General features: G+C 40.2%; 1 protein-coding gene across 2 annotated transcripts in view; it reads left to right on the plus strand.

The window, feature by feature from the left end:
* The window catches only part of TTC29 (tetratricopeptide repeat domain 29), a 113,390-nt gene that overhangs the window by 78,086 nt on the left and 10,003 nt on the right, over positions 1-25,301 (plus strand). For both annotated transcript variants that reach the window (XM_060246672.1, XM_060246673.1), the window contains one exon: positions 21,665-21,756. In XM_060246672.1, coding sequence (XP_060102655.1) covers positions 21,665-21,756 — 92 coding nt within the window. The remainder of the gene's footprint in view (positions 1-21,664; positions 21,757-25,301) is intronic.

The following is a 25,301-nucleotide window of genomic DNA, read 5'->3' on the forward strand; positions in this document are numbered from 1 at the left end:
CTAAATTATGGTTTAATGGTATTTTAATTGTTTAAACTGAAATTGTTTTAATTATTGTGTTGTAAGCCGCCCTGAGACACCTAGGTGAGAAGGGCGGGGTATAAATCTTAATATAAATAAAATAAAATAAATAAATAAGTTCCCTGGATCGCACAAGAGAGATAAAAAGAAAGCACCTTTAAGACCAATGAGTGGTAATGTTTTAAGCATGCTTTAAGTTTTTAAAATATTGGTGTTAATCTGTGTGTTTTATAAAGTTTATATCTTTACTACCTGGCATTACATTTTATGAAACTCATGGCCCAGCCTGGCAAGGTCTCATTTATGTCAGATCTGGCCCTCATAACAAATGTGTTCGACACCCCTGGTCTACATGCTTGTTCAGTTACTTAAAAACCTCCAAAAGTCTGGAGAGGGAAGACTTTTCTTTGCAGAAGCCATGCTAGTTTTTCCCTTAGCAGGCTTTGTTCTTCTATATGCCTAATAATTCTATCTTTAATTACAGTTTCTACTAATTTACCTGGGACAGACATTAGTCTGACTGACCTGTAATTCCCTGATTCCCTTCTGGACCCCTTTTAAAAAATTAGTGTAACATTCACTACTCTCCAGTCTTCTGGTACAGTGGCTGAATTTAGTGATAGTTGATCTACTAGCCCAGGGGTGGGGAACCTTTTTTCTGCCAAGGGCCATTTAGAAATTTATAACATCATTAGTGGGCCAGCAGAGACTCATTAGCATATTAAGCCATACTCCCAGTATTAGCATATTAGGCCACACCATCTGGGATAATCAAGTGCAAGTTGAACTGGTGGTAGTTGGCTCCCACCCCGCACCCTTGCCATCCCTCCCACCCTTCAAGAAAAATCAGGACATTCGCCTGCATGCAAAGAGGGAAAACCCAGGACATACACCTGCACACAGGTCAGAAAACAAGGAGTCCTCTGAAGGGGGGCTGTGTGTGCATGCACATTGTTGTGACAGGTCCACATGGGTGGGTGTGTCCAGGCAGCCCACTAGCTGGGGCGGAGCGCTGTGTGATTGCAGAGCAAAGGGGGAAGAAAAAGGCGGGAAAGGGGGGAAAGAACACGGCCCGGGCACTTGCCGCTTACCTTGAGCAGGGCGCTGCAGCTGGCAGTTCCCTCAGGCTGGTGGCAGCTGAGGCAGCTGCAGTGGTGGCGGCTGTGGTAGGAGAACCGATGGATGCAGCCACAATCACAGCGGGGTGACAGCCTCGTGGAGCAGCGGTGATGGGATTGTTTCCTCTTCCTCCCCCTGCTGCAGGGTTGCCCCCACAGTGGCTGCTCAAGCACAATTGCTGCCCCCACCGCCTTCTGCTCCCGCTCCACCACAGGGTCTCTGCCTTATGCTGTCCAGCAGATGGACCAGCAAAATGTTGGCGGGCAGCTCGTCCACGCCGCAGCCCACCAAGATGTGGCACTTGGGGCAGCACGGCCCAGCCCAGTGATCCCCACTGGCCAGGAGGGCCTGGGGAGGTTGGCGTGTAGCACAGTCCAACATTCCCCAGCCCAGCGATCCCCGCCAACTAGCTGGGCCCAGGGAGGCCAGCGCTCAGCACAGCTGGCCCAGTGATCCCTGCTGGCCAGCTGGGTCCGGGGAGGCCGGCGTAGGCCAGTCCAAGGGGTCTCACTGGCTGTTTATGGCCCACGGACCGAAGGTTCCCCACCCCTGTAATAGCCCATATATGTAACCTTTCACATGTGAGTTTCCTTAGAGGTTTATTGGTTTTTAATTTCTCCCAATAGATCTAGAACTTAATCTCTCATCACCACAATATGACAAAGTTCTTTAGACTGCATTCCTGAAAATAGTGGCTGTCGCTTAAATAAATGCCTCACACTTTCTACAATGAGCATAGAAGCAATATTCACTGAGTTTTTCTGTCATCTCCCTATCTTCCTTTAACAATCCCTTTATTCTTTTGTCATCCAAAGGTTTTCTGGCTGTTTCCTGTTCTGGATATATTTAAATAAATGCTTATTGTTTGTCTTGATGCTTTTAACAACTTGCTCCTCATTATGTGCTTTAATCACCTCCCTCATTTCCTTCTCCATTTCAATATCATTCAAGGGTTTGATCAGATGGGCAATAGTACACCCCCACTTTTAAGTAAATCTTGCACCCAGTATATTTCATGTCACCTCTGTTAGGGAGTTAATTCCCCTGATGTTTTCTAACTTATTTGATTCTATGCCTTATTGGTATACAACACAACACCTCTACCAACCCGTCCCTCCCTGCCCTGCTTATAGAGCTTATATCCAGGAATGACTATATCCCATAGATTTTCTCCATACCACTATATTTCTGAGATACCTATTATATCTAAATTGTCAGTGATCACCAAGCACTGCAGCTCCCCCATCTGGGTTCGAAGACTTCTAGAATTGGCATATAGGTACCTATAATGTGTTTCCCTCTTCAGCAACCTTCATTTAGTCATCACACTTGGCCCTCATTCGCCATCCTCCCCTCGCCCCCAAGTTCTATTATGCTGCTATCAATATTACCCAGAGTGTTTATGCAATCATCCCTTTGGACTGACTTGTTTTGAACTGGAGACATCCCAGCTCCTGTCATGTTCCGCCCTGGGAATAGTTTAAAACTTGCTCTGACACCTTTTTATATTAACCACCAGCACCCTTGGTTCCCTTATGATTCAAGTGAGGCCTGTCTTTTTTGTAATGGCTTGACTTGTCCCTGAAAATCCCCCAGTGCCTAACAAATCTAAACATTTCCTCCTGGCAGTACTTTCTCATCCACACATTGAGACCCCTGATCTGTGACTGCTTAGCTGGCCCTCTGCATGAAATAGGCAGTACTTCTGAAAATGCTACCTTTGAAGTTGTGGCATTTAACCTAAATTTTCCTCCAGGACCACACAACTATATTCCCCAATGTCATTGGTGCCAACATGCACCATGACTGTTGGCAGCTCCCCAGAGCTGTCTGTTAGCCTGTAGTCTGTAACTTGCCTGAATTATATACATTACAGTTACTTAGCTTTTGCTTTTTGCTTATACAGTCTAGATAGTGCTAGGTTGACCTGTGGTGGCCTGATAACATGTATGGATGACTTTGTAACAGCTACGTACCCTTAAACTCTTAAAATTGCTAAAGACAAACAGACACACACACAAATGTAAAAGGTGGCAAATAGAATCAGAAGTCTGAATGCAGCCTTCCAGCAATTTGCATGTAGAGACTAGGCTTCCCAACCCTCCTGCCCTGGCGGGGGACCCCAGGATTTCCACCCTCTTCCCCCGCTCCCCCAAAAAATGGAAGCGGGGGGAGAGGGGGGAAACGGCTCCGAGCCGCCGGATCTTGGAGCCGGCAAGGCCGCCGCGCCGCTGCCGCCCCCTCCCCGCCCACCGCAGTTTCTCCTCTGAGATGGGCCCAGGCTGAGCCCATCTCGGAGGAGCAGCCAAGAGGCGGCAGCAGTGCAGGGGAGGGTGAGGCAGGCCAGGAGCATGGCGAGCCGCGAATCCGGGCCCTTCTAGGACCCGGACTTGCGGCTCGCACGCTTTCAGCCCGCCTTCACCCCCCCCTCCGCTTCCATCCCAGAGGCGGAGCGGGCAAGGCCGCCGTGCCGCTGCCGCCTCTACTCTGCTCGCCATGGCTGCTCCTCCAAGATGGGCTCAGGCTGAGCCCATTTGGAGGAGCAGCCACGGCGAGCGGAGAAGAGGCCGCTGCGCCGCTGCCGCCTCTACTCTGCTCTCCGTGGCTGCTCCTCCAAGATGGGCTCAGGCTGAGCCCATCTCGGAGGAGCAGCCACGGCAAGCGGAGCAGAGGCCGCAGCTGCGGGGCGGCTCGCCACGCTCCCCGGCACCGTTTCCCCCCTCCCCCCTAGCTCCACCCCAGTGTCTCCTGGCTCCACCCCCAAAGTCCCCAGATATTTCTGGGGTTGGATTTGGCAACCCTAGTAGAGACAAAGAGAGCTGTTGCAATAACCAGTGTAAAGAAACAGAACAACAAAAAAGGATGAAGAGATTGTTCCACAAGATCAAGGAAATCAAAGGGAAATTTAAAACATGCTGTGAAAAAATGCATTTTTCTTCAGAGGTTTGAAATGAGCAAAACCTTCACTCTGAGTTTTTCTCTCTGGGCAGAAAACAGGCAGGGAGAAGGCAATTTCTTTTCAGGCTCACCTCCAGCACCGGCGCTAAAGAGCCCATGCAAGGCTGGCACCCCAAGCCAGGCACCCCCAGCCTCCCCTCACCTCCTCAGCGAGGGTGAGCTCAGCAGCAGCCACTATGGGGCTTCTGGGCTCAGTGTGTGTGCACACCAGCTCTCCATCCCTTGTGTCTGTTCTTAGAAGCACAGACATGAGGGATGGAGCAAGGGCGAACTAGTAGCGAGCATGTACTCTGAGGTCGGAAGCCCTGTGTCAGTTGTCACTGAGCTTGCTATTTCCCTTGCCTCAGACGTGAGGGTGGGCAGGAGGACCTAACTAGCACCCTCCCCCCAAGGCCACACTCCAGGCAGGCACCTTTGGCCACCTAATGGACCCACTGGCTCTGGTCATCTTAGCTAGCTCTTAAGAAATGCTAATAGGTCTAGCTAGAGACAATAGGAAGGTCAGTCTCCTCCACCCCCTGCAAACAGGGAACAGAGATTTGGAAGAATTAAATACTAGAGAGCCTTCAGGAAGGAAGGAACTGGTCATCTCCAGGAAAAGCCTCTTTGACTTGGCCTGAACTGGTCAGTGGGTAAGGGAAAGAGGTGATAAAACTCAAAGGAGCAAGTAGGAAGGTCTCTTTTGTGCTGAATCTATCAGATCAGACAGAACTCTTAACTGAGGTCTGGAGGAGGCGGCCATTGCCTTGTGCTTGCCTAGACAGTCAGAGGAAGCAGAAAGGTAAAGAGAACTTTGTGAAGATCTATAATGTTCTAAGCTAAAGAGCCTGTCCTATATTTAACGTCTGATAGGGCATGTATAGAGGGAGGAATTGCATTTTGCCCATTTCTTTTGATTCCCTTGCTTAATCTGGTGCTGTGCTAAAAGTATGCTTGTGAACATTTTCTCTTTAATAAATACTTGATAACTTTTGATGCTGGTGGTGGTTCTCTGTATCACATATATTTAGAGAGCATTGGTATTAGTAATTATTCATGGTTTGTTCAGTGTTGTATGTAGCCTCTCCCCCAGTGGGCAATTCCTATAGAGTGGTGGTGGTGGCAGGTTACCAGCGAGAGAAAAAAGCCTGTTCAAATGTTGAGAAAACCTTGGAGGGCAGGGTGGAACAGGGCGGAGCATGATTGTTCTGCCACAGGGGTCATTAATTCGAAAGTTTCTTCCTGATAATTTATCTGCTGCTACTATGCTTTATTTGTGTGACCATTCCTACACTTGCTAACACAAGCAATCCTCCTTTGTGAGCCTTCCCTTGCTTATGCATGCCTTAGTATGTATCCTAGTTTAAATAATTCCATGACAAATGAAGTGAATTGCAGCCAGTGGGTGGCTAAGTTAGTAGACTGGAAAGTGGATCTCCGTCATTTTTTTTAAAACGCTGATACTGCATTCCCTATAGAGAGAAAATACAAGGTTAACACAATAGACTTCAGTAACGCATTTTTCAACATTTTTGGTTTCATTTAAAGCCTCAACCAGTCTCTGTTTATTAATGAGAAGTATCTGTACACCAGCAGTTGAAAAACAGTTGTACTAAATTATTTTGTTCACTCCTAGCAAACCTTGTGGGCAATTAGTGAACTACACTGCAAGATGTTGTAAGCCATTCTGACTCAGTTCATCATAGCCCATCCTAGCTCATACAAATACTGTTGATCATTATGGGAATAATAGTGATAAACTACATTTCAGAGTTATTGTATGCTTAGTGTAATACTCTAACATTCAGCAGACTCTAAGAACTGTGGGATTAATACAAAACATAACAAGAACTATGGGATTAATAATAATTAATTGTCTTGATGTGAGGATCAATGAACTGATATATATCTCAATATAAACGTTAAGTATTATACAACCACTGTGAGGGTATCTGTTGCCCCTCCTCCGTAAAGGACACACAGAAGGTTCGTATAATTAACTGAATTTCCTTTGTGAAAATGCAAGAAAATTCTAAGATCATGAATATTCGTTATACAATAAAATTTGGAGCATTACTTGCCACAGTACACTCTATTATTTTCAGTTTGCATATATTTCTGTTTCAGTTCTGATTAGAAGGGTAGGTAGTAAATGGGAAAATAAATTGATCTAACATTCCCTGCTATTTAAAGTGAATTTACTAATAGCAATATTTAGACTACTACTGCCTGAAATCTTTTTATGTTTCTAAATGGCAATCACAGTTTCTGTTTCATTCTACTGTATTTCAGTTACTGCTTAGTAAACATAATAAAATATTGTATTTTAACATTTAGATGAGTGCTTGGGATTTCAGGGTTTGTTTGCATATAAGTGTCTATATTTTATTTAATAAATAATGCAGTCTTTTAGTGCATTTCCTATAATTTATTATTAGCTTAGTCTTTACAAATACATGCTTTTATTGATTAGAAACTTTTGCTGCAATTTCAGGATCTGTAGAAAATGCAATTTTGCAAAATGTGTTTTTTTTAACTTGGTATTTTTTATTTAATGTAAATGTGTTTAACCCATTTCACTACATACAATTATTGCTTAGTATATAAACATGTCAGAGTATAAAAGTAAAAGCAATTGGAACTATATATGTATAAAATACTATATAGTATATGAAGATCTTATGAAGTAACATCATCCTGTCAGCTAGGTATAAAACTTCAGGTATATCAGTATGATAAAGCAATCCAGACATCTGGATCAAAGTGTTATTCTACAAGAGCATGCATTTCTACTTACCCAGATCTCCAGTCATCTTATTGTCATCTAACTCATTGTTCTGTTCACCATCTTTGCTTTGAAGAACCTCCAGCAAAAGTCATCTCCATCTGCTGGAGTGTATCTTGGTAACCCTTATGTTACACATCACATTGAAAAAATCTCAAAATGAAAACTGTATTCTCATCCCTACTTCTGCTCTGCTTTCAGGCTTGTCACTGCTCAGTACTAAGTGCCACACTGGCTTGTTTTGTCAATAACCATTTATTTGTTGCTGGAGTAGTAGCAGCCATTACATCTGACCTCCCTGTTTCATCAATTATGGATAGATTATTGGATGTGAACATCTGCAAAAGCTTGCTGCTGAATTCACCTCCTGGCTGGGATTAGATAAAGTATTAAACTGTTGTTTATTGTCATGCCAAAACTCTTCTGGGAAGCCAGGGAATTCCAAGATCAGCAGTCCCCCATCAGCAAGCACCAAAAATTGTTTGCTATTGCTACTGTTTCCCATAAGATCGTAGGCATTTATTATTTACACTTATTACTAGTTGTTATAACATACTTGATAAAAGCTCTTGGCAGGCAAGTCATTGTCACAGCTGTCAGGATAGAAGGGATACATAAATTGTTTTTGCTTCCTATATCACCTCTATGAGGTAACAGACAAAGCTTCATCTCTCCATACTGTGCTGCTGTTTGAAATATTATGTCTTAGTTTCTAAATTAGAAAAGATCTTGTTAAGAGCTTTAATTTTACTTTAAAAAATGAAACAAATTGTTTAAGATTTGGTTTTAAATAGATTTTTAATTACTTGGATTTATACTGATCTAATGAGGCAAACTAATATAAATGCATATAGATCCAGGAGGGCAGCTGTGTTGGTCTGAAGCAGTTGAACAAAGCAGGAGTCAAGTGGTACCTTTAAGACCAACCAAGTTTTATTGAGAACATAAGCTTTCGTGTGCTCTCTAAGCATGCATTTCTATAAGGGTGTGATGTAGTGTGCTTAGAGAGCACACAAAAGCTTATCAATACAACTTGGTTGGTCTTAAAGGTGCAACTTGACTCCTGCTTAATATAAATATATAGCTACTAAACAAATAGGTCCTTTATAGAACTATGTTGTATACTTTATTTTTGTAAATTCTGATTCATAAAAATAATATAGTGAAAATTAATAATTTCATACTGCTAAAAGAATCTGTTGCTTAAAATTTTTAAACTCTGTATTTTGTAGTCTGTTCATTTTGAAGAAAGTTATAGTTAGTATGAAAGGTTGAAAAAGAACAAATATAATATGCATTATTTATTTAGGCCATCTGTATACTGCTTTTCTACTTTTGCAGATTATCAAGGCTCCTAATAATTTAAAAATAATAATTAAAATAATAAAACTAATACAATGTTATAATTTGGTCTTAGAATTTATTGTTGGGTTTACCATTTGTTCTAAGCTATCCCATAAATATTGTTAAACAGTGCTTGTTTTAAAGATTGTTTGAATATTGAGGCTGGACTGAATTGGATGAGCACAAATACCCATCTAACCCCAGAAGTTCCATGAAGACAGAAGTTGTTTTCAACTTCCAGGTAGGGCACAGAGCACTTTTTGGAAGAGAGTAAGGTTAGCAAATGAATGGAGCAATGATAGGGAGTTGCAGTGCTTCTCATGGAGGAAACTTCCATCAGTGGCTACTGGCAATGGGTGTGTAAAGGGATTGTTTATGTAGGTTGTATGGTTAGTCACGTACCAGCAGTAATCCAAGGGATTGTGACCTGGGAAGAGCTTGCCACTGCCTCTTGCTAGAACACCATTATGCAAACATTGGAGGAATCCACTCAGCCTCCTCCTTTTATGATGAAGGCAGCTGAGGTTAAATATGAACCAGAGTGGAAATCAGTTTGTACCTATCAAAACCCAATGAAGCAAAGCTGTGAAACAATCCAAACATTTATTAACAGCATCAGGAATGGAGTTCTGAAAGCAAGTCAGGTGAATGGGGTGCAAGTTATCTTTGAACATTAAGATTCCTATTGCATTGAAACCTACATTAACAGACCTCAAAATTACAGCTAGAGTTGTCCCTATAATTGTATGCCCATAGCTGGTAGTCACCTAGAAATTGGTTGTGGTTCCTGTTTCACCACTTTTATGTGTGGTTACATCTAACATGACATTAAACTGACATTGTAGTGAGATTTTACATTTGTTTGCTTCTGTGTAAAGGAGGCACTAATAACAAAGGTTGAGGGAGGGAGGTTTGTTGAGCCATTATATAGTATGCATGTGATGCAGTGGGAGATTTTGGCAACAGTAGACATTTGAAGCAGAGGACCTCTTTCCCTTGCTTTCCTGTATGGAATGCATTGTCCTTGCATTCCAAGATGAAGGAGTATAGAGTCTTTCTCTAGGATTCCATCTCCAGATTCTTTTTGTGCATTCCAAGGCCCTTTATGCAGTGACAGCTTACTGCAGAGAATCTCAGCAGTCAACACTTTAAGCTTGACTTCGAATTTGTGTGCCTGCCTTATGCACTGTTGTTTTTTCTTCAGAGTATTTTTGTGTATTTATTCTGCAACTGCAACCAAAGCCCACAGTTTCTCTTAATTGGGGCAGGAACGTAATTTGTGACATGGTGGGGGGGGCTTGAGGGATCCAAAGGCCTTTTCTAATTCATGCCATTGTTGTATCGCAGCTGTGTTTTGGTAATTTTTTTATTTATTATATAATTAAGGGGTACAGAAACAAAAGGGGGAAAGGAGTAACAAAAAGTCATTAAGCATTATTCATCAGAAGCTTTCACATTTTCCATTTACTGAGGAAACAATTTGAATATATAGAATAAGTATAATAGATACATATTATGAGTAGAATTTTATCTCAACTCTCATACATTTTTTCAGAATATCAATATACTTTTTTAAGAACACCAATTTTTAAACAATTTAATTAAAATATTTTAATATAGTAATTTTAAACTAGCATTTATAACTTTTTCTATAATTTTTTTACATTTTGCTTACATAATATGATTTTAAATCTTTTTTATAAAATAGATATATTACATTACTAAGGATTGAAGACAAATAATACACATTAATCATGACTATAATTTTTCCCTGACTTCCAGGAGGTACCAGCTTTTTATCTCAGGTATTAGAAACTTATCATCAGTTGTAAGCCATTACCATAATATAAATAATATGCTTTCCATTTCTGCTTAAATTCTTTAACTGTTCTTTTATTTACTTGATTCATTAATTTTGCCATGACAGTATATTCAGCTAATTTATCACATCAAGCTTCTTTTGTTGAACAATCTTCTGTTTTCAAATAGATGCAAACTATTCTTGCTGCAGTTAATATATATCTGAGTAGATCTTGTGATGTCTTTTCCATGTTGTCTGGAATCATTCTCAATAGCATTGTCTCTGGATTCAGTTGGAATTTAATTTTAATAATTTTTTTGATCTCTGCATGAATTTCAGTCCAATATTTCCTTGTTTTCTACATGACCACCACATATGATAAAATGTGCTTTCTACTACCTTACATTTCCAGGAAGTCCCTTTGTAATTCTTGTCAATTTTGTGAATAGCCAATAGGAGTAAGATACCATCAGAAGAATATCTTATACCAGTTTTTTCTTAAGAGTTTTACAGGCTGTAAACTTCATGCCTTTTGTCCATATCTTTTCCCAGTTTCTGAAAGGTATCTCTTTGTCAAGATTCTACAGACCTTTTATCATGCACATTTTAACTTGTTCAGTCTCCATGCCATAGTAGAGTAATAATTTGTAGCAGGGGTGGAATTCTAGCAGGAGCTCCTTTGCATATTAGGCCACATGCCCCTGATGTAGCCAATCCTCCAAGAGCTTACAAAAAAGAGCTTTGTAAACTCTTGGAGGATTGGCTACATCAGGGGGTGTGTGGCCTAATATGCAAAGGAGTTCCTGCTAGAATCCCACCCCTGATTTGTAGAGTCATCCTAGCAAATGATTTTTGTGTTGTGCAATAACTTTTTCAAACTCAATGAAGTCTCTTACTCCAACTCTTTCTGTGAGAAGATCTTTCTTAAGTCTAGAAGTTAATTGAAAGTAGACTAGCCATTGTATCATCTCCACTTTTTCTTGAATCTTTTTGCCAGGATTTGGTTTTACCTTTTGAGTTTATCATATCTCTGTAAGTTAAGAAGTTCTTGCTTTTTCTCTTGTCTGTTGTAATATGCATGTATTGGTGACATAACAGGGGATATCATGGGCTGATTATTTTTCTCAAAGACCCTCAAGTCTGAAGTAAACTGCCTCTAATGATGTGGGTTTTGTCTTGTCTTTTCATTCTTCAGAATGTGATGCAGTCTGTTCTCTAACCCTGTAGCTTCTAGTATCATTAATCTGTCATTTGGTTTTTTAATCCATTCTCTGATCCAGACTAGTTTAGCTGCTTGAAGCTGGGAACTTCCAGTCCTCTTCTTTTTTCCCATCTTGCAACACTTTGAATTTAATTTGTTTTTCCCCATTCCAAACAAATGCATTTATTTGTATCTGCAAGTCCATCAAAGTTTTTTCTTGTATGGGACTTGTTAGTGTCTGGAATAAGAAATTTAGTATTGGCAATACATTCATTTTTATTGTGAAGATTCTTCCCAGCCATGATCATTTTAGTTTAGATAATTTTGCCAAGTCTCCTTGTATTGTTGTTCATGTGGTTATGTAATTGTCTTTCCTATTGCAGCTGTGCAGTATTGTCCATCAAGCACCTCTCATTTAAATCTTTTGGTTCAAGTTTTGGGCATAACTTTTAGTGTTAGTTCATTGAATTAAAGGAAACCAAAAGGAATGCGGCTTGGGGGGGGAAATCCACTCCTGAAACTGATCAGACTTTTCCTGAAATGTACAAGCAGCTGCAAACCCCCTTTTTCCATATTCCATATTGCTGAGCACAAGGGGAGTCTGCTGTTATCAGCCACAGTAAAAACGGGAAAGAGTCACATGATCTCATAGTATGGGGAAATACGTTGAGTGTACAGAATGCATAGTACAACCCACTGATACTTACCAGGGAAACTGCCACTGAAGTGAAGGGGTTCTGCTTGATTGCTGTAGATGAGGTTATTCTGCTGTTCCACAATTGGAGTGACTCCTCCCGCTTGCTCCCCTCAACAACCTCTTATTCACTCCCTTGCACCAGTTGCTTGTGGGATGCATAAGAACCCTGGACGGGCTGGTTCTGGCACTCAGGCCTTATGTTTGACACTTCTGGGGATATATATAGCCTGATGTCATGCACCCTGTAATCGAAGATATGGGTATTTTATCTCTGGTTATATAGCGATTAGATGTTCTTTCATAAGTTGCAGGCTTAGTTGCTGCTCTGTGTCTGTGTAGGCACAGTGGGAGATTTAAAAAGGAGGCTTTGTTTTTCACAACCATTTATGCTAGTATTTTCACCAGCAACATTATGCTAGCATATAGAGCAGAATCCAGATTGAAGGTCATTAGAATACTAACAAAGCCCCATTCCTCTCCCATTATGTTGCATATTTCTAGCATTTTAAGCAGTTTGTTAACTGGCCTTAGTGCTGTTCTGAGGCACTTTACAAGTCTGTACCACAGGCCCAATGAGGATGAGACCCCTGAAGCATTTTAAAATAATTGAATCTCCACTCTGCCATGGAATTGGAAGTTTACTGGGTGACCTTGGGCCAGTCACATACTCTAAACCTAATCTATCTCACAAGATTGTTGTGGGGATAAAATGGAGAGGAGGAGAATTATGTAAGCTGCCTTAGGGGTCCCCATTGGGAAGGAGAGCCATCCTCATGGTAGTCACAAACTCACTGTCAAGTTTCGTTTGACCCTAATTGGCTATGCTGTCACCAGCCGAAAGGAGCTACAGTATGACACATGGCTATAATCCTATCATTTCCACACACACCCCTTATTACCAGATTCAATTACTGTGGATGTTTATACTGCAAACTGACAAATCTTTTTAAAAAACAAATGTTTTACATTAAGAATTAATAAAATAATAAAGTAGGTAAGGAAAAAGCCAAGAAAATCAAAATCCCTTGGAACAGCTCAGATAACCTTAACCAGTGAAGAACAGAATGCTGCATCTCTGGGATGGTTTTAATTCCAGAATGTCAAGCATTTTACATCTGAAACATCACAAAGAATCACAAACATCATTGGGTAATCTTGTTTTCAGTACGATGCCATGGACATTTTGCCAATTCTTCAATTAGCTTTGCATTTTTTCACTTTCTGGTATATTTATCTATTTGAGACATATATACACAAATAGGAAACTTTATGCATGTGACTTTAATCAGCTTAATTTATATGACAGGAGTTGCGTGGCTTCATGTTTCTGTCACTGATTCTCAAGTTTATGATAGAATTGTTCTTGAAATACATGATATGACTCACCCAATACTATTCGTTGGGATTAATAGTCATAACTGAAGCTTTAAGCCAAATCTGTTATATGACCACTTCACCAGTGTCAGGATCAAGGGACATCATGTTTGAGCATCTGATGTGGACCACAGCTTGGTAAAAGGCATGTGATCAGTCAGAAATATTTGGCCCATGCACTTCTACTAAGAATGAGGTATCACCCCTCAGATCCCAATGACATTGCTATGACCTCTGATATAATCTCCCATTCACTGCTGGGCATGGCATCTTGAAGAGGGAGTAGAGCATGACTCCTGTGTCACTTTATGTCCTATAGACTGCTTTTCAGCTGTACGAGCACTGGTGTCAGCTTAAAGGAGCATGAAAGTGTGGCACTGTGCTCCTTCATCCTGTAGGAGTTTACCTGCATGTATATGTGGATGGCCAAAGAGGCAGTGTACTTAATATTGGGAGTGGGATTTGGAGAACCTCTTACCCAGGGATGGCTAGCAAGACCAGGAACTGGTTCTGCTCTTGCAGGAAACCTACATCTCTGGGATGTTAAAATGTTTTGCCTACATGGTGAAGATTGTGGTGTGACATATTTTCAAAATGAAAGAAAGCAAAGCCAAATGCCATGGTGGCTGTGGGGAAAGTGCTGGAGATCATATTTAGAGGTCTCCTGATAAAGTTGTGTGGAAAACATGTGAGGACTTTTTTTTTAAAAAAAGTATCCACTCAATAAACTTTCTTTTTCCCACTTTATCATGGGCATTTGGCCTTGCCTTCTTTAGTCTTGGTGACTGACAAAGCTGTCTTGTTTTACTGTGGCATATTTTCTAACCATCACTACTTAACAAGGGATAATATCTGTTTTCTAGAAGCTGTTCTTGGTAAAATCATTGTTCTTATTTGGCCTCTATTTTTGCCTCTTGAAAAAAATGCCTTATTAAAATTTTGTACAAATCAGTGTTTGTTCCCTCCCCATGTGTCCCCCCATTACTTTTTACTTAGTGTAGGACCAGCTATGGTGAAATGAATATAGCATTCAACAAGCAGATCAGAAGCTTTGGCAATGTGTAATAATTAGTGTTTAGTTACCAGTTTGTTGGACTTGGGTTTGTTGGACTTTGGTAGAGGAGTATGGATAAGATTGTCCTTATTTTTATTTGTGAAATGTAATTCATAAAATTCCTGCTTTTGTAAGCGATACACACACGCACCCATATATATATATACTGGAGAGCCAGTGGAATGGAGTGGTTAAAGTGTTGGACTACGATCTGCGAAACCCAGGTCTGAATTTTCACTATGCCATTGAAGCTTGCTGGGTGACCTTGGGCCAGTCACACACTCTCAGCCTAATCTACCTCACAATGTTCTTAATATTTTTTCTAAATATTATATAATATTATTTATAATATAATAATATTTTTCTAAATATTTTAAATATAACCCTTCTTTAAAGAAAGTGCTGCCTTATTGGATAACTACTACAGGAGAGACACACATGGTTTTCAATTCTGGATCTGAATCAACAGCAGATAACATAATTAGAGGCCTGGGGTATTCTCATTCCTTGTTTACAAGTAGGAGGGGGAAGAAGGCTGGTAAACCTCTCACTGGTAAATGTATTCAGTAACATTTAGAAGAAGAATATGCAGAACTTGAAGAAAGTATATTTGATTCAGCAGAAATACAAGAGTGCCACTAAATAAATTGATTTCAACCAAATTTCTGCTGATTGTATTGCAGTTTAATTTCAGACAGGTATAGGAATAAGCAGACTTTTTTTTAAAAAACTGTAAGTCAGAAGTCTGCACCTTTTGTGAAACTAGGCATTTCCCTCTCTCCCCACTTCCCTCTGCATCAATTTGTCTACCAACACCTCTTGTGACTGCAGGAAATATCCTTGGAAGCTGCTACCCAGTCTGGTCTTTAGGCTGCTACTGCGATGCTTGTCAGAATCTATTAGTCATGTTTTTGACTAATGTTATAGTTGATTGTCTGAACCATATTTAAGAACTGTAAATGAGGCAGAAGCGTCTTAACTGCTCAGCAACTATGAAATGCCTGGGCTTTATTAAATTGTCAGAAATCAAAATAAATGTATTTCCAATAAAATTTGGCAGTGATTTAAAATATGAGGGTTTAAAGAGTGTGAATGTACATGGTGTGATTGTTATAGCAATGTAGCTTAGTGTCATTAAATCCTTATTTAATTTTTAAGGAGACTGGATCCAAAACAGCTTTTGCATGAGCAAAAGGCACTTATCACACAAAGAGGGGGATCCACAATATCTGCACATTCTCCCTTCTCCCAAGCTGCAAACCCCCCATACCGCATCCTGTGTCATTCCTGAGAGTCCTTAACCCTCAGAAACAGCTTTTGGGGTGGCATAAAGGCTGCAGAATACAGGGAGTCAGGGGAAAAAATAGCACATTCCATGGCGTAGTACCATGAGCACTTCTTTACATCCAACAAAAGGATATGATATACTGGAAGAGCCAATTTTTGTTACCTTAGATGATAATGTTGTGAAATACAGATTTATCCAGCTTCTGCATTTTGCCTAAGTATAACCTGTAGTTCTGCTTCTGTATAAAGTAATTTCCATACTAGGCTTCCGAATTAGATTCTGTGTTGTGTATGTTTTCTGCCTGCTATAATTCCACAAAATTATTAATGACATGAATGATGCAAGACATAAAGTGATATAGTTAATTGTCATACAATAACTAACATTAACACTTGATTATATGAGAAAAATAAAGATAATCCTTGCATTTCTCTCTAGGGTTCTTGAGCACTCCTTTCTTCACATTGCAATCTGATCATCAATAATCTCAAATATTTGAAAAATGTTTTACTTTTATTCAATTTTTCACAGTTCTAAATCACAAAAATATTTTTGCACACATGCTTTCTTGCATTGGCTGTGATTTCCCCTCTTCTGCTCTAATCCACTTACTCCACATCTGTCCATTTGCTAGGAGGCAACATTAGGGAGAGGCTTAGCCTTTGTGCCCTGTTGGCCCATTGGGGCAACTGGTTGGCTGATGTGTGAAACAGGATGCTGGACTAGATGAACCACTAGGTCTGATTTTAAAAGGCTGTTAACGTTCTTGCTCCTGGTTTAGACCATATTAGGACAGGTTAGTGCAGAGAAGATCAAAACTTTTCTGTTCTGGAGGTAAATATTCTGGATTCTCACTCAGGCCACATTATGATGTAGTATGATGAGTGTCCAAGGTCAACTGTGGTTGTTCATCTCCAGCCATTAGAAGCTTTTTTTTAACTAGCTTAGTAACAGAGCAGGAGGAGCCCCTCACAGTGGGAACTGTTAAAGCTGTTTCCCCACCCAACAGTTGTGTGCTCTGGGGAGGGGCTCCACAGACTCCTTCAGTTCTATTTTTGCAGCTGCTGAAAATAACAGTTCTTAGTTAGCTCTTGTTTGTTGGTCTTAAAAAAATGTCATTTAAGAAGTGCTCCTCTTGTTAGGTGAAGATGATGAGAATGGATGAGCACACCAATTTCATGTTGTGTCTGAGAGAGAGCCATAACATATCAGCATGTAAGATCTGTCAACAGTTTACCCCTGTCAAGAAACTGATTTGTAATTTGTAATGTATGTGTTTATGTCATTCAGTGTCTTTGTCTGTAAATGTTACCAGGATTTGCACCAATGAATAGAATGAGTAATAGGCAATTACCTAATTAAATCTGGAGGTAAGTTATCAAACCTGTAAAGTCAGACCCAGTTGACAGGTAGATCCTTTTGATCTAGCTTTAACAGCTCAACATCTGAATCTAGAGCTAGATGACAGCTCTCTAATTAGATCATGTCAGTGATTGGGTAGCCAATAACCAGCCAGAGTATATTCGGGCTAGGTGCTCACCAACATTTCAGCCAGATCCAGGATGATCAGGATATGCATTCAGCACCAATGACAACAACAAGGAAGAAGGGACATCAAGACGTCTGCCGGTGTTGTGGGCCTGACTATGAGAGCATCGAGTAAGTAGGCTGCACAGTCCAGTGTAGAAGAAGGTTGGCTAATTGCCATAGGTTTTGTTTCTGTGTTCCTCTGTGCACATTGAGAAAGTAGAAAGTACATTGAGAAAGTACTTTTCTCCCTTTCTCACAATACAAGAACTCGTGGGCATTCGATGAAATTGCTGAGCAGACAGGTTAAAACGGATAAAAGGAAGTACTTCTTCGCCCAAAGGGTGATTAACATGTGGAATTCACTGCCACAGGAGGTGGTGGCGACCACAAGTATAGCCACCTTCAAGAGGGGTTTAGATAAAAATATGGAGCACAGGTCCATCAGTGGCTATTAGCCACAGTGTGTGTGTATATATAAAAATTTTTGCCACTGTATGACATAGAGTGTTGGACTGGATGGGCCGTTGGCCTGATCCAACATGGCTTCTCTTATGTTCTTTTAGTTGGTTTTTATATCCCTTTTTATGTTCTCTTTCCCCCCTTTTTTCTGTAAATGAATAGTATATATTTTTCTATAGTTTCGTCTCCTTATTTTATAGACCTGGGACCAGGTAATACCACAAGAACCTACAAGGATATTTTAAGTTTTCTAAAGTTATTTTATTTAGTTTTCTCCCTTCCTTCTAGCAGGACTCAAGGGCGTGGCATATACTCCCTGGGCCTGGATGTCTGTTTTGACATATTAGCAGCTGGGTGTTTAATAATAACAGCTGTGGTTCTTGATAACCCCAAAAGCCAGGGCTGATCATGCTGTTCACCTCAAGGCCACTTTATGGGAAAAGGTCTCTTCACAACAGTTAACCCAGCAGCAAAGGCATCTGCCCCAGTAGAACAGCCTGTATTCTTGGTCCCCAGACCATGTTTCTGACCATGTTTCCTGCTCTTTGTCAGTGATTCTGACCCACTCATGTGGAGGGGCTAGAATAAGATCCTCAATATTTCCAGTGGCAATTATTTGGAATTATAAGAGATTTGTTGCAATTATGTAATGAAGACTGAAAGTAGGTACTGCTTAAATGAAATAAATACTTTAGGAAAGTCAGAAGAATTAAACATGCATGAAGATCTCAGCAAGAGTTGTTTTAAAGCCCAGCTCAAGTGGTACATTAGAATACGTCTGCTATCATGCCAGATTTCTACATTTGTTCTCATAACTTATAGCAGAAGAAGAAATTGTATCTGAGGATGAGAGCAGATTTATGTACCAGTGGTAAGGAAGAGAATTTCCCTGTCTGCTGTTTGATTGTGTTCACAAGCTCCAGTATTGAGTTGAAGATGACCTCCATCTTGAGGTTTGACCTTGGAAATACATATTTAATGTTAAGAAAACATAAGTACAATTTAATCTTCTGTTAGTTTTTGAGTACTTTAAACATTTTTACTAGAACAGTTTTTTCCATCCTCATCTTATATAACCTACACCTCAGTTTCTTTTTTCATCTGGAATTCCTGTTTCAATATTTGCTATTATTCCTTCATACTGCTGATATTTTCCTAGCTCTATTGTACAACTGCTTTCACCACAGAAGGTGAACAGAATGTTTTAAGCTTATGCACATGCCTCAGAATATGTCTTCTTGACCCAAAACCCATTTTTAAACCCTATAAAGTACAGCCTTCACCCACTTCAATAATATCTATTAACAATATGACTAGTGGAAAACAGATACTACCTACATTTTTGTTATATAAATGTATCTGATAATGTTAGGCAAATTTGGAGATCGAAGATGATAACTTTTGTCTATGTAGTATTTCTTAAGAGAATTAAAGCTAAAATCAATTTAATAATGCACTAGAGCTGATGCAATATAAAGAGAATACCCATTGTACATCTGAATAGCATGCTTCTCATGCCAGTTTCCTTCCCACAAAATAAAACTTTTTTAATAAATACAAAAATTTCTGTGCCACAAAAGCAGCATCCTTTTACAGGTATTTTTTTTGTTATTGGAGGCATCTGTAATATATTCTTACAGAGGCCATCTTAAAATGGAAAGCCTGTATTTATTATTTGAGGGAGGGGACAGAGAAACAGCAAAATGTTCAAACAGATATGTTCCATCTCTTAGAATAATGTTGTGATTCCTTAACTAAAAGAAAAAAGGTTTGAGGGTTTTTTTAAAATTGTCTTTGGTATAGATCCACATATTTCTATACACAAAGTTCTTCCAATTTGAAGTCAAGGAACTCCTTAGGTTTAAATTTAATTTTCTGTCTAAAAATGCTAGTAAATTTTTATAAAATACAGATGTGTGAGAGTTAGAAGAATTTAATTAAATTTACTGAGTCAGTTGCTTCAGGCCATATGCAAATTCTAGTAGACATTAATGCATTAAGTTGCACCTGAGTCGGCTTTATGGGTGTATTCATTTTGCAGTCATGAATGAAAGACCTGGAAACAATGTTACCTGTAGTTTCAGATTTAAAAAAAATTATCCATTTTCTTTCTGATGCTTCAGTAGTATCTGTAGTTCCAATCTACACTAAGCCACAATTCACAGGTAAGATTGGGAAGGAGGGTATAAAACTTCTATTCATTGTGTACACTGAGAATTGTTGTTCTCCTTATAGTGTAGATTTTCCAGTTATGAGAGTGTCATCCTAATGTGGCCTTATTTAAATCATAAGAACATAAGAGAAGCCATGTTGGGTCAGGCCAATGGCCCATCCAGTCCAACACTCTGTGTCACACAGTGGCCAAACCCCCCCCCCCCAAAAAAAAACCAACTGCCATCAGGAGGTTCACAAGTGGGTCTAGAAGCCCTTCCACTTTGCCACCCCCCCCCCCCCCGCACCAAGAATACAGAGCATCACTGCCGCAGACAGTTCCAGTAATATACTATGGCTAATAGCCACTGATGGACCTCTGCTCCATATTTTTATCCAATCCCCTCTTGAAGCTGTCTATGCTTGTAGCCGCCACCACCACCTGTGGCAGTGAATTCCACATGTTAATCACCCTTTGGGTGAAGTACTTCCTTTTATCTGTTTTAACCCGACTGCTCAGCAATCAGAAACACATGGACAACAGAAGGACAAATTTACAGCAGCCGAATATGAAGATGGCTTAAACTATGAATTATAGAACTGAAGGACTAGGGGGGGAAACCCTAGAACATCTGTTAAACAAAATACCTTGAGAGTTGCATGATTCATTCCACATAGCATAGTATGTTTTTGTCCCAGTTTTATCTAACAAGGGGTTTTCATATCACTTGAATGAATGGTTCAAACTGGCTGTGTCACTTCCCTCTTGAGCATCCAAATGTGTTATTGAAATATTTTCAGTGGAAGCAGCTGACCCAAATCCATTCCAAGGTGCCAGCAGTGCAAAGGTTAAAGTGACTCACTCTAGCTGACCTGGATCAGAACCCTGTTAGCTAATTCCTTAAAAAAGAATTGCCTTATCACCTCAGTAGTAATGTGTAAACAGCTTTGGTCAAAGTCAGTTTGGCCCAAGCTACATCCATTTCTATTGGGATACATCTGAACATCCAGTCAAGCTTCACTATTTGTGTAAGATTTCTCTACTGTGGTCTCTTGCACTTCGCACCCCTTTTCAAACCTGGCAAATCACATTTGCTAATCCTTGCTTTAAAATGTACAAAAAGATTTCCATAGATAGTCTTTAGAGGGTTCTTGTGTCCTCATGTGTGTAATAGATTGGGTCAAGGAACTGAGAGGGGTGAAGGAAAGAATGGGATTTCATTATACATACGTGCTTTCCTGCTACTCACTGATGAAAAAAATTGATGGAAAGGGAAATTATGCAATACAGATTATGTCAGTGTTATATTAAATTAAGATCATATGTTTCACTGTGGCAGATGTAATCCTTTGCTTACAGGAGAAGTCACATTAATAGACTGTATTCCAAATGAATATTAACAAATCACTTTTGTGCAAAGATAATTAGAAGTACATGTGATAAGTCGATATACAACTGCTTGTTTTCAATACTACCCTTTAAAATTATTATATTTAACGATTTATTACTGAAATAAATTTATTACTAAAAATCCTCTCAACAACTGTTAAAAGGAAACTGCATGTGAGTGATGCATGCCAATGTCATTTTAGGAATATTAGCTTGTAATCACCATGCAAGTATGCACAGTTTGTGAATTGTGTAAGTTGTTTTGTAAACTTGAATCCATTTATGTGGCTTTCTAATACAGTAAATAATGTTATTTTTATTAAATCAGAAGTTTATGTATAGTATTTACAGATATAAATGTATAGAATAACTATACAAGGAAATATTTTGTGTAAATAATTTCAAATGAATGGTGCTATCAACACAGCAGTTTCCTATTTGGTCCTGCAGTGAGGACTAAAGCCCTTTAAAAAGAAATGGCTACTGATGTTTGTATGTTTCTTTGTCTTACAGAAGCTAAATGCTTACCTGGAATTATCTAAAATACTGGGAGACTATGTTGGCATAGGCAGAGCTTATCAAGCTTTAGCCCAAGTCCTGGTAAGGTAGGTTAGTGCGTCCTTATCCTGCTGTCACTGTAAATTCAGTCAGCTGTGAAAGACTTAAATTGTTAGAGGTCAGTTGCTTGCTATTACTGGCTGCTCAAAGTTTTAGTAATGCCCTCCTTTACCATGTGACACTTCAATCATAACTTGCTTAAATTATGTGGTGTGCCCTCAAAACAGTTCTTTATAAATGTTAGGAGCTGGATTGATTATTTTCCCTTTCAAAAAGTGTAAAGACATAACTGGAAAATAGACATGCTGATGTCCCTTATTGGTTAAAAAAACAAAATGCGCAGAAAATTATAACATGCCTCAGTAAATGTGCCACTGTATAACCTTTCTAGAATTCTTCTTTAGAAATTTTTGGTTTTTATTGTTCTGCCTCACTTCTTTCAGCAAGACGCTATGTATGCTTTCAGGACATGACTAAACATCTGTTGCAAATATAATTCTCTTTCCATAATTTCAGATTGTAATTTTATACCATAAAAATATAGATTTTGGTAGGAGATGTTTTGAAATCAGACTGAAACTTGGTAGAAATCAATGTGTTCCCAGTAAAGTGAGATAATTTAAATGTTTTGTTTACAGGTATTAAATTATACACAGGCATCCCAGTCAACTGGTCAGCATACTGTCTGATATACATACAGAGTCCTGTTTACACAGCAGCCCCATTTGTTTCAATAGAAGGACCCAGTTGTAGAGGTGAACTAGATGTTATGGCTTCCACAAGTCCACCAGGGTGGGTCTGCAGACATGTTGGGACTTAGAATTTCTGGTGGGAACTCCTTCTGAAACTGCCACAGGGGAGTGATTCAACCTCGGATAGCAGAGCAGGGGGTGGAAAGGATCCTTCCTCCTTGTAAACTGTTTTTCTGAGTCAGAATGGCACAGGTGGTGTTATTTGCCCCACTGGAGGGGCTGCATGCACATGAATTTTCAGTAGAGCAGATAATACTCCCCCCCTGTCATTTCAGCTAAGGAAAACAGTTTGGAGGGAGGCAGGAGTCCCTCCTCTTTCTGCCATCCTGCAGTGATTTTATTTCTATTTCTGTGATGATATTTCTAACATTCAAACTTGATTCTTGTAACTCTCTCTACGTGGGGCTGCCCTTGACCCTCCTCCGGAATCTCCAGCTGGTGCAGAACGCTGCTACGCGGATGTTGACTTCGTCGCCTGTAAGGGCACAGATCCATCCTGTACTGCGTGAACTGCACTGGCTACCTATTGAGTACTGGATCCGGTTCAAGGTGTTGGTACTTACCTTTAACGCCCTATATGGCCAGGGGCCAGCATACCTTCAGGACTGCCTCTCCCTGTATGAGCCCCATAGGTCCTTATGATCAACAAACCAGCAACTTTTGGTAATACCCGGCCCCAGAGATGTCCATTGTTACATTCTCAGGGTGCAGGCAGGCAGGAGTCCAAAGCCAGTCCAAGGTCAACGTCCAGGAAGTCAAGCAGGAGCCAAGTCACCAATGTAGAATCACAAATTGGAATCAGAAGTCAATGTCCAAAAGCCAAAAGGTCAGGGTGCCAAGGAAATCAAGCAGGTCAGGATCAGGAAGGAGCATGGATGCAAGCCAGAGAATAGACTTGTGCTTCCACAAGGTTACCAGGTCCTGGGTGGGAGCTATATGGGAATCTCAATCAGCCTGCTCCCTGGGTGGCAGTGACTCTGCTAGAACTCAGGGCTGAGAGATCCGAAGCATCGGCATGCCTCATGTCTTCGCTCTGAAAGTTCTTTCCAGAGCCTGCTTTGAACTCTTGAAATGGGAGGAGGAGAGCTTGGAGGAGATTGTTCTTCAACAGCTGACACTGGTGCCTGGAGAGTGATTGATGGACCAGCTGCTTTGTTCAGCTGAGGAACTGGCTGGCAACTCTTCCAGGTCTGTTAACCCTTCCAGCTCCTCCTTGTCAGGGCTCATGACATCCATCTGGCCTTGATGAGGGCTAGGGCCTTTTCAGCCCTAGCTCCTGCCTGGTGGAATGAGCTCCCCCTGGAGATCCGGGCCCTGTGGGATCTGCTTCAGTTCTGCAGGGCCTGTAAAACAGAGCTCTTTCGCCAGGGTTTCAGCAGAGGCAGTGGGCGTCACTTGTTACTGGCCTCCCCCCCCCCAATTCCATCCCTCATTCCATCCCAGCACTACAAGATCTGCTGAACATGGACAATAGGTCACATCTGTGAGGCAGAATTCTGCCATCTTAGTCTTTGTAATCTTAGATTTTATATTTCTTAATTGGTCTTTTACTGTTAACTGTTTTTATGCTGTAACCCACCCTGAGCCTGTTCTACGGAAAGGGCGGGCTAAAAATAGAATTAAATAAATAAATTCTGTTCCTTCATTGAGTCTTCCACAGCAGTTCGCAGGCACACTAGGGCCTGGAGTGTTTCCCAGTTTCCCCCTCCAAGCCCCAATGTGCCCACAAGCTGCTGTGGCAGACTCGAGGAAGCCACAGCATCTAGTTCAACGGTTAGAAATACAAGAGAAAGCATGGATGTTTCCCCTATACCTATAAAATTTATGGAAATGCTTTAATTTGTGGGGACCTTGGTGGACCATTTGAGTACCTCAATAATCACTTTTCTGAGCAGATTACAGTCATAATTTTATTCTTGGAGTCTCCTGCATTTCACTTCAGAAAAGGTAAGAAGGAAGTTCTTGGCGGGGGGGATCACACACCTTTATATTTCTTTTCTGTTCCTTTGTGGTTTGGGAAGACTTCAGAAGACTTCACCTAATGAGATCATTCAAAATGCTTTCATCACTACTTAGTTATTAATCAAATTATATTTGCAATAATGGCAATGTTAGTATTCATTGATCAATGTGCTTTTTATTAATTTTCCACTTAGGTCCACTCTGGGCAGCTAGAAAGCTATAATATGATTTATGTTAGAAAGGGATTCAGAATCTTAAGAACAAGCTGTATGTTTTTGTGTGTATATATATGGTTGCATAGCTAATTGCAGAAATCATGGAACTGGAGCTCATGCATTGTTCCCTAAGTATCTGCCAGAGACTGAGACTATTGATGACATATCTGCCAAGGCCTTTAGCTTTTGGAGATTTTGGACGCTGAGGCAATAAATGGCAGACAAGTAAATGCTGGGAGAATAGTATTGCTATAATTGGCTTCCTTTAAAAAAAAAAAAACCTGAGATTGCTTTGGCAAGGTCCTTTTTTAAGGGACCCTCTAGCAGTGATCATATCCTAAGAAGATGGATTGAGAAAGTCTTGCTTTTGGATGGTGATTGAAGCACTGCTTTTTGAAACTAGTCTTTCTTCTTGAAAGAGAAGATTTCTGTTCTATATGTCAGGACCAGAGTTATTCATGAAATGTGAATAGTGTATAATAGCCTCTCAGTTTCTTATTGTGAAGGGTCAAGTCTGTTCAAATATTTAATAATTCCTTCAGTGATTAATTCAGGAATCATTCATTCTTAATCCAGAAGACTGACCTGCATTTTAATAAGCAGAAGCCCTTTCAGGCCAGCCATATTATCTATAAGAGCTAGCATGTAAAACTTGCTTGGGAA

Source organism: Heteronotia binoei, chromosome 9 (assembly GCF_032191835.1).
Source record: "Heteronotia binoei isolate CCM8104 ecotype False Entrance Well chromosome 9, APGP_CSIRO_Hbin_v1, whole genome shotgun sequence".
NCBI lineage: Eukaryota > Metazoa > Chordata > Lepidosauria > Squamata > Gekkonidae > Heteronotia > Heteronotia binoei.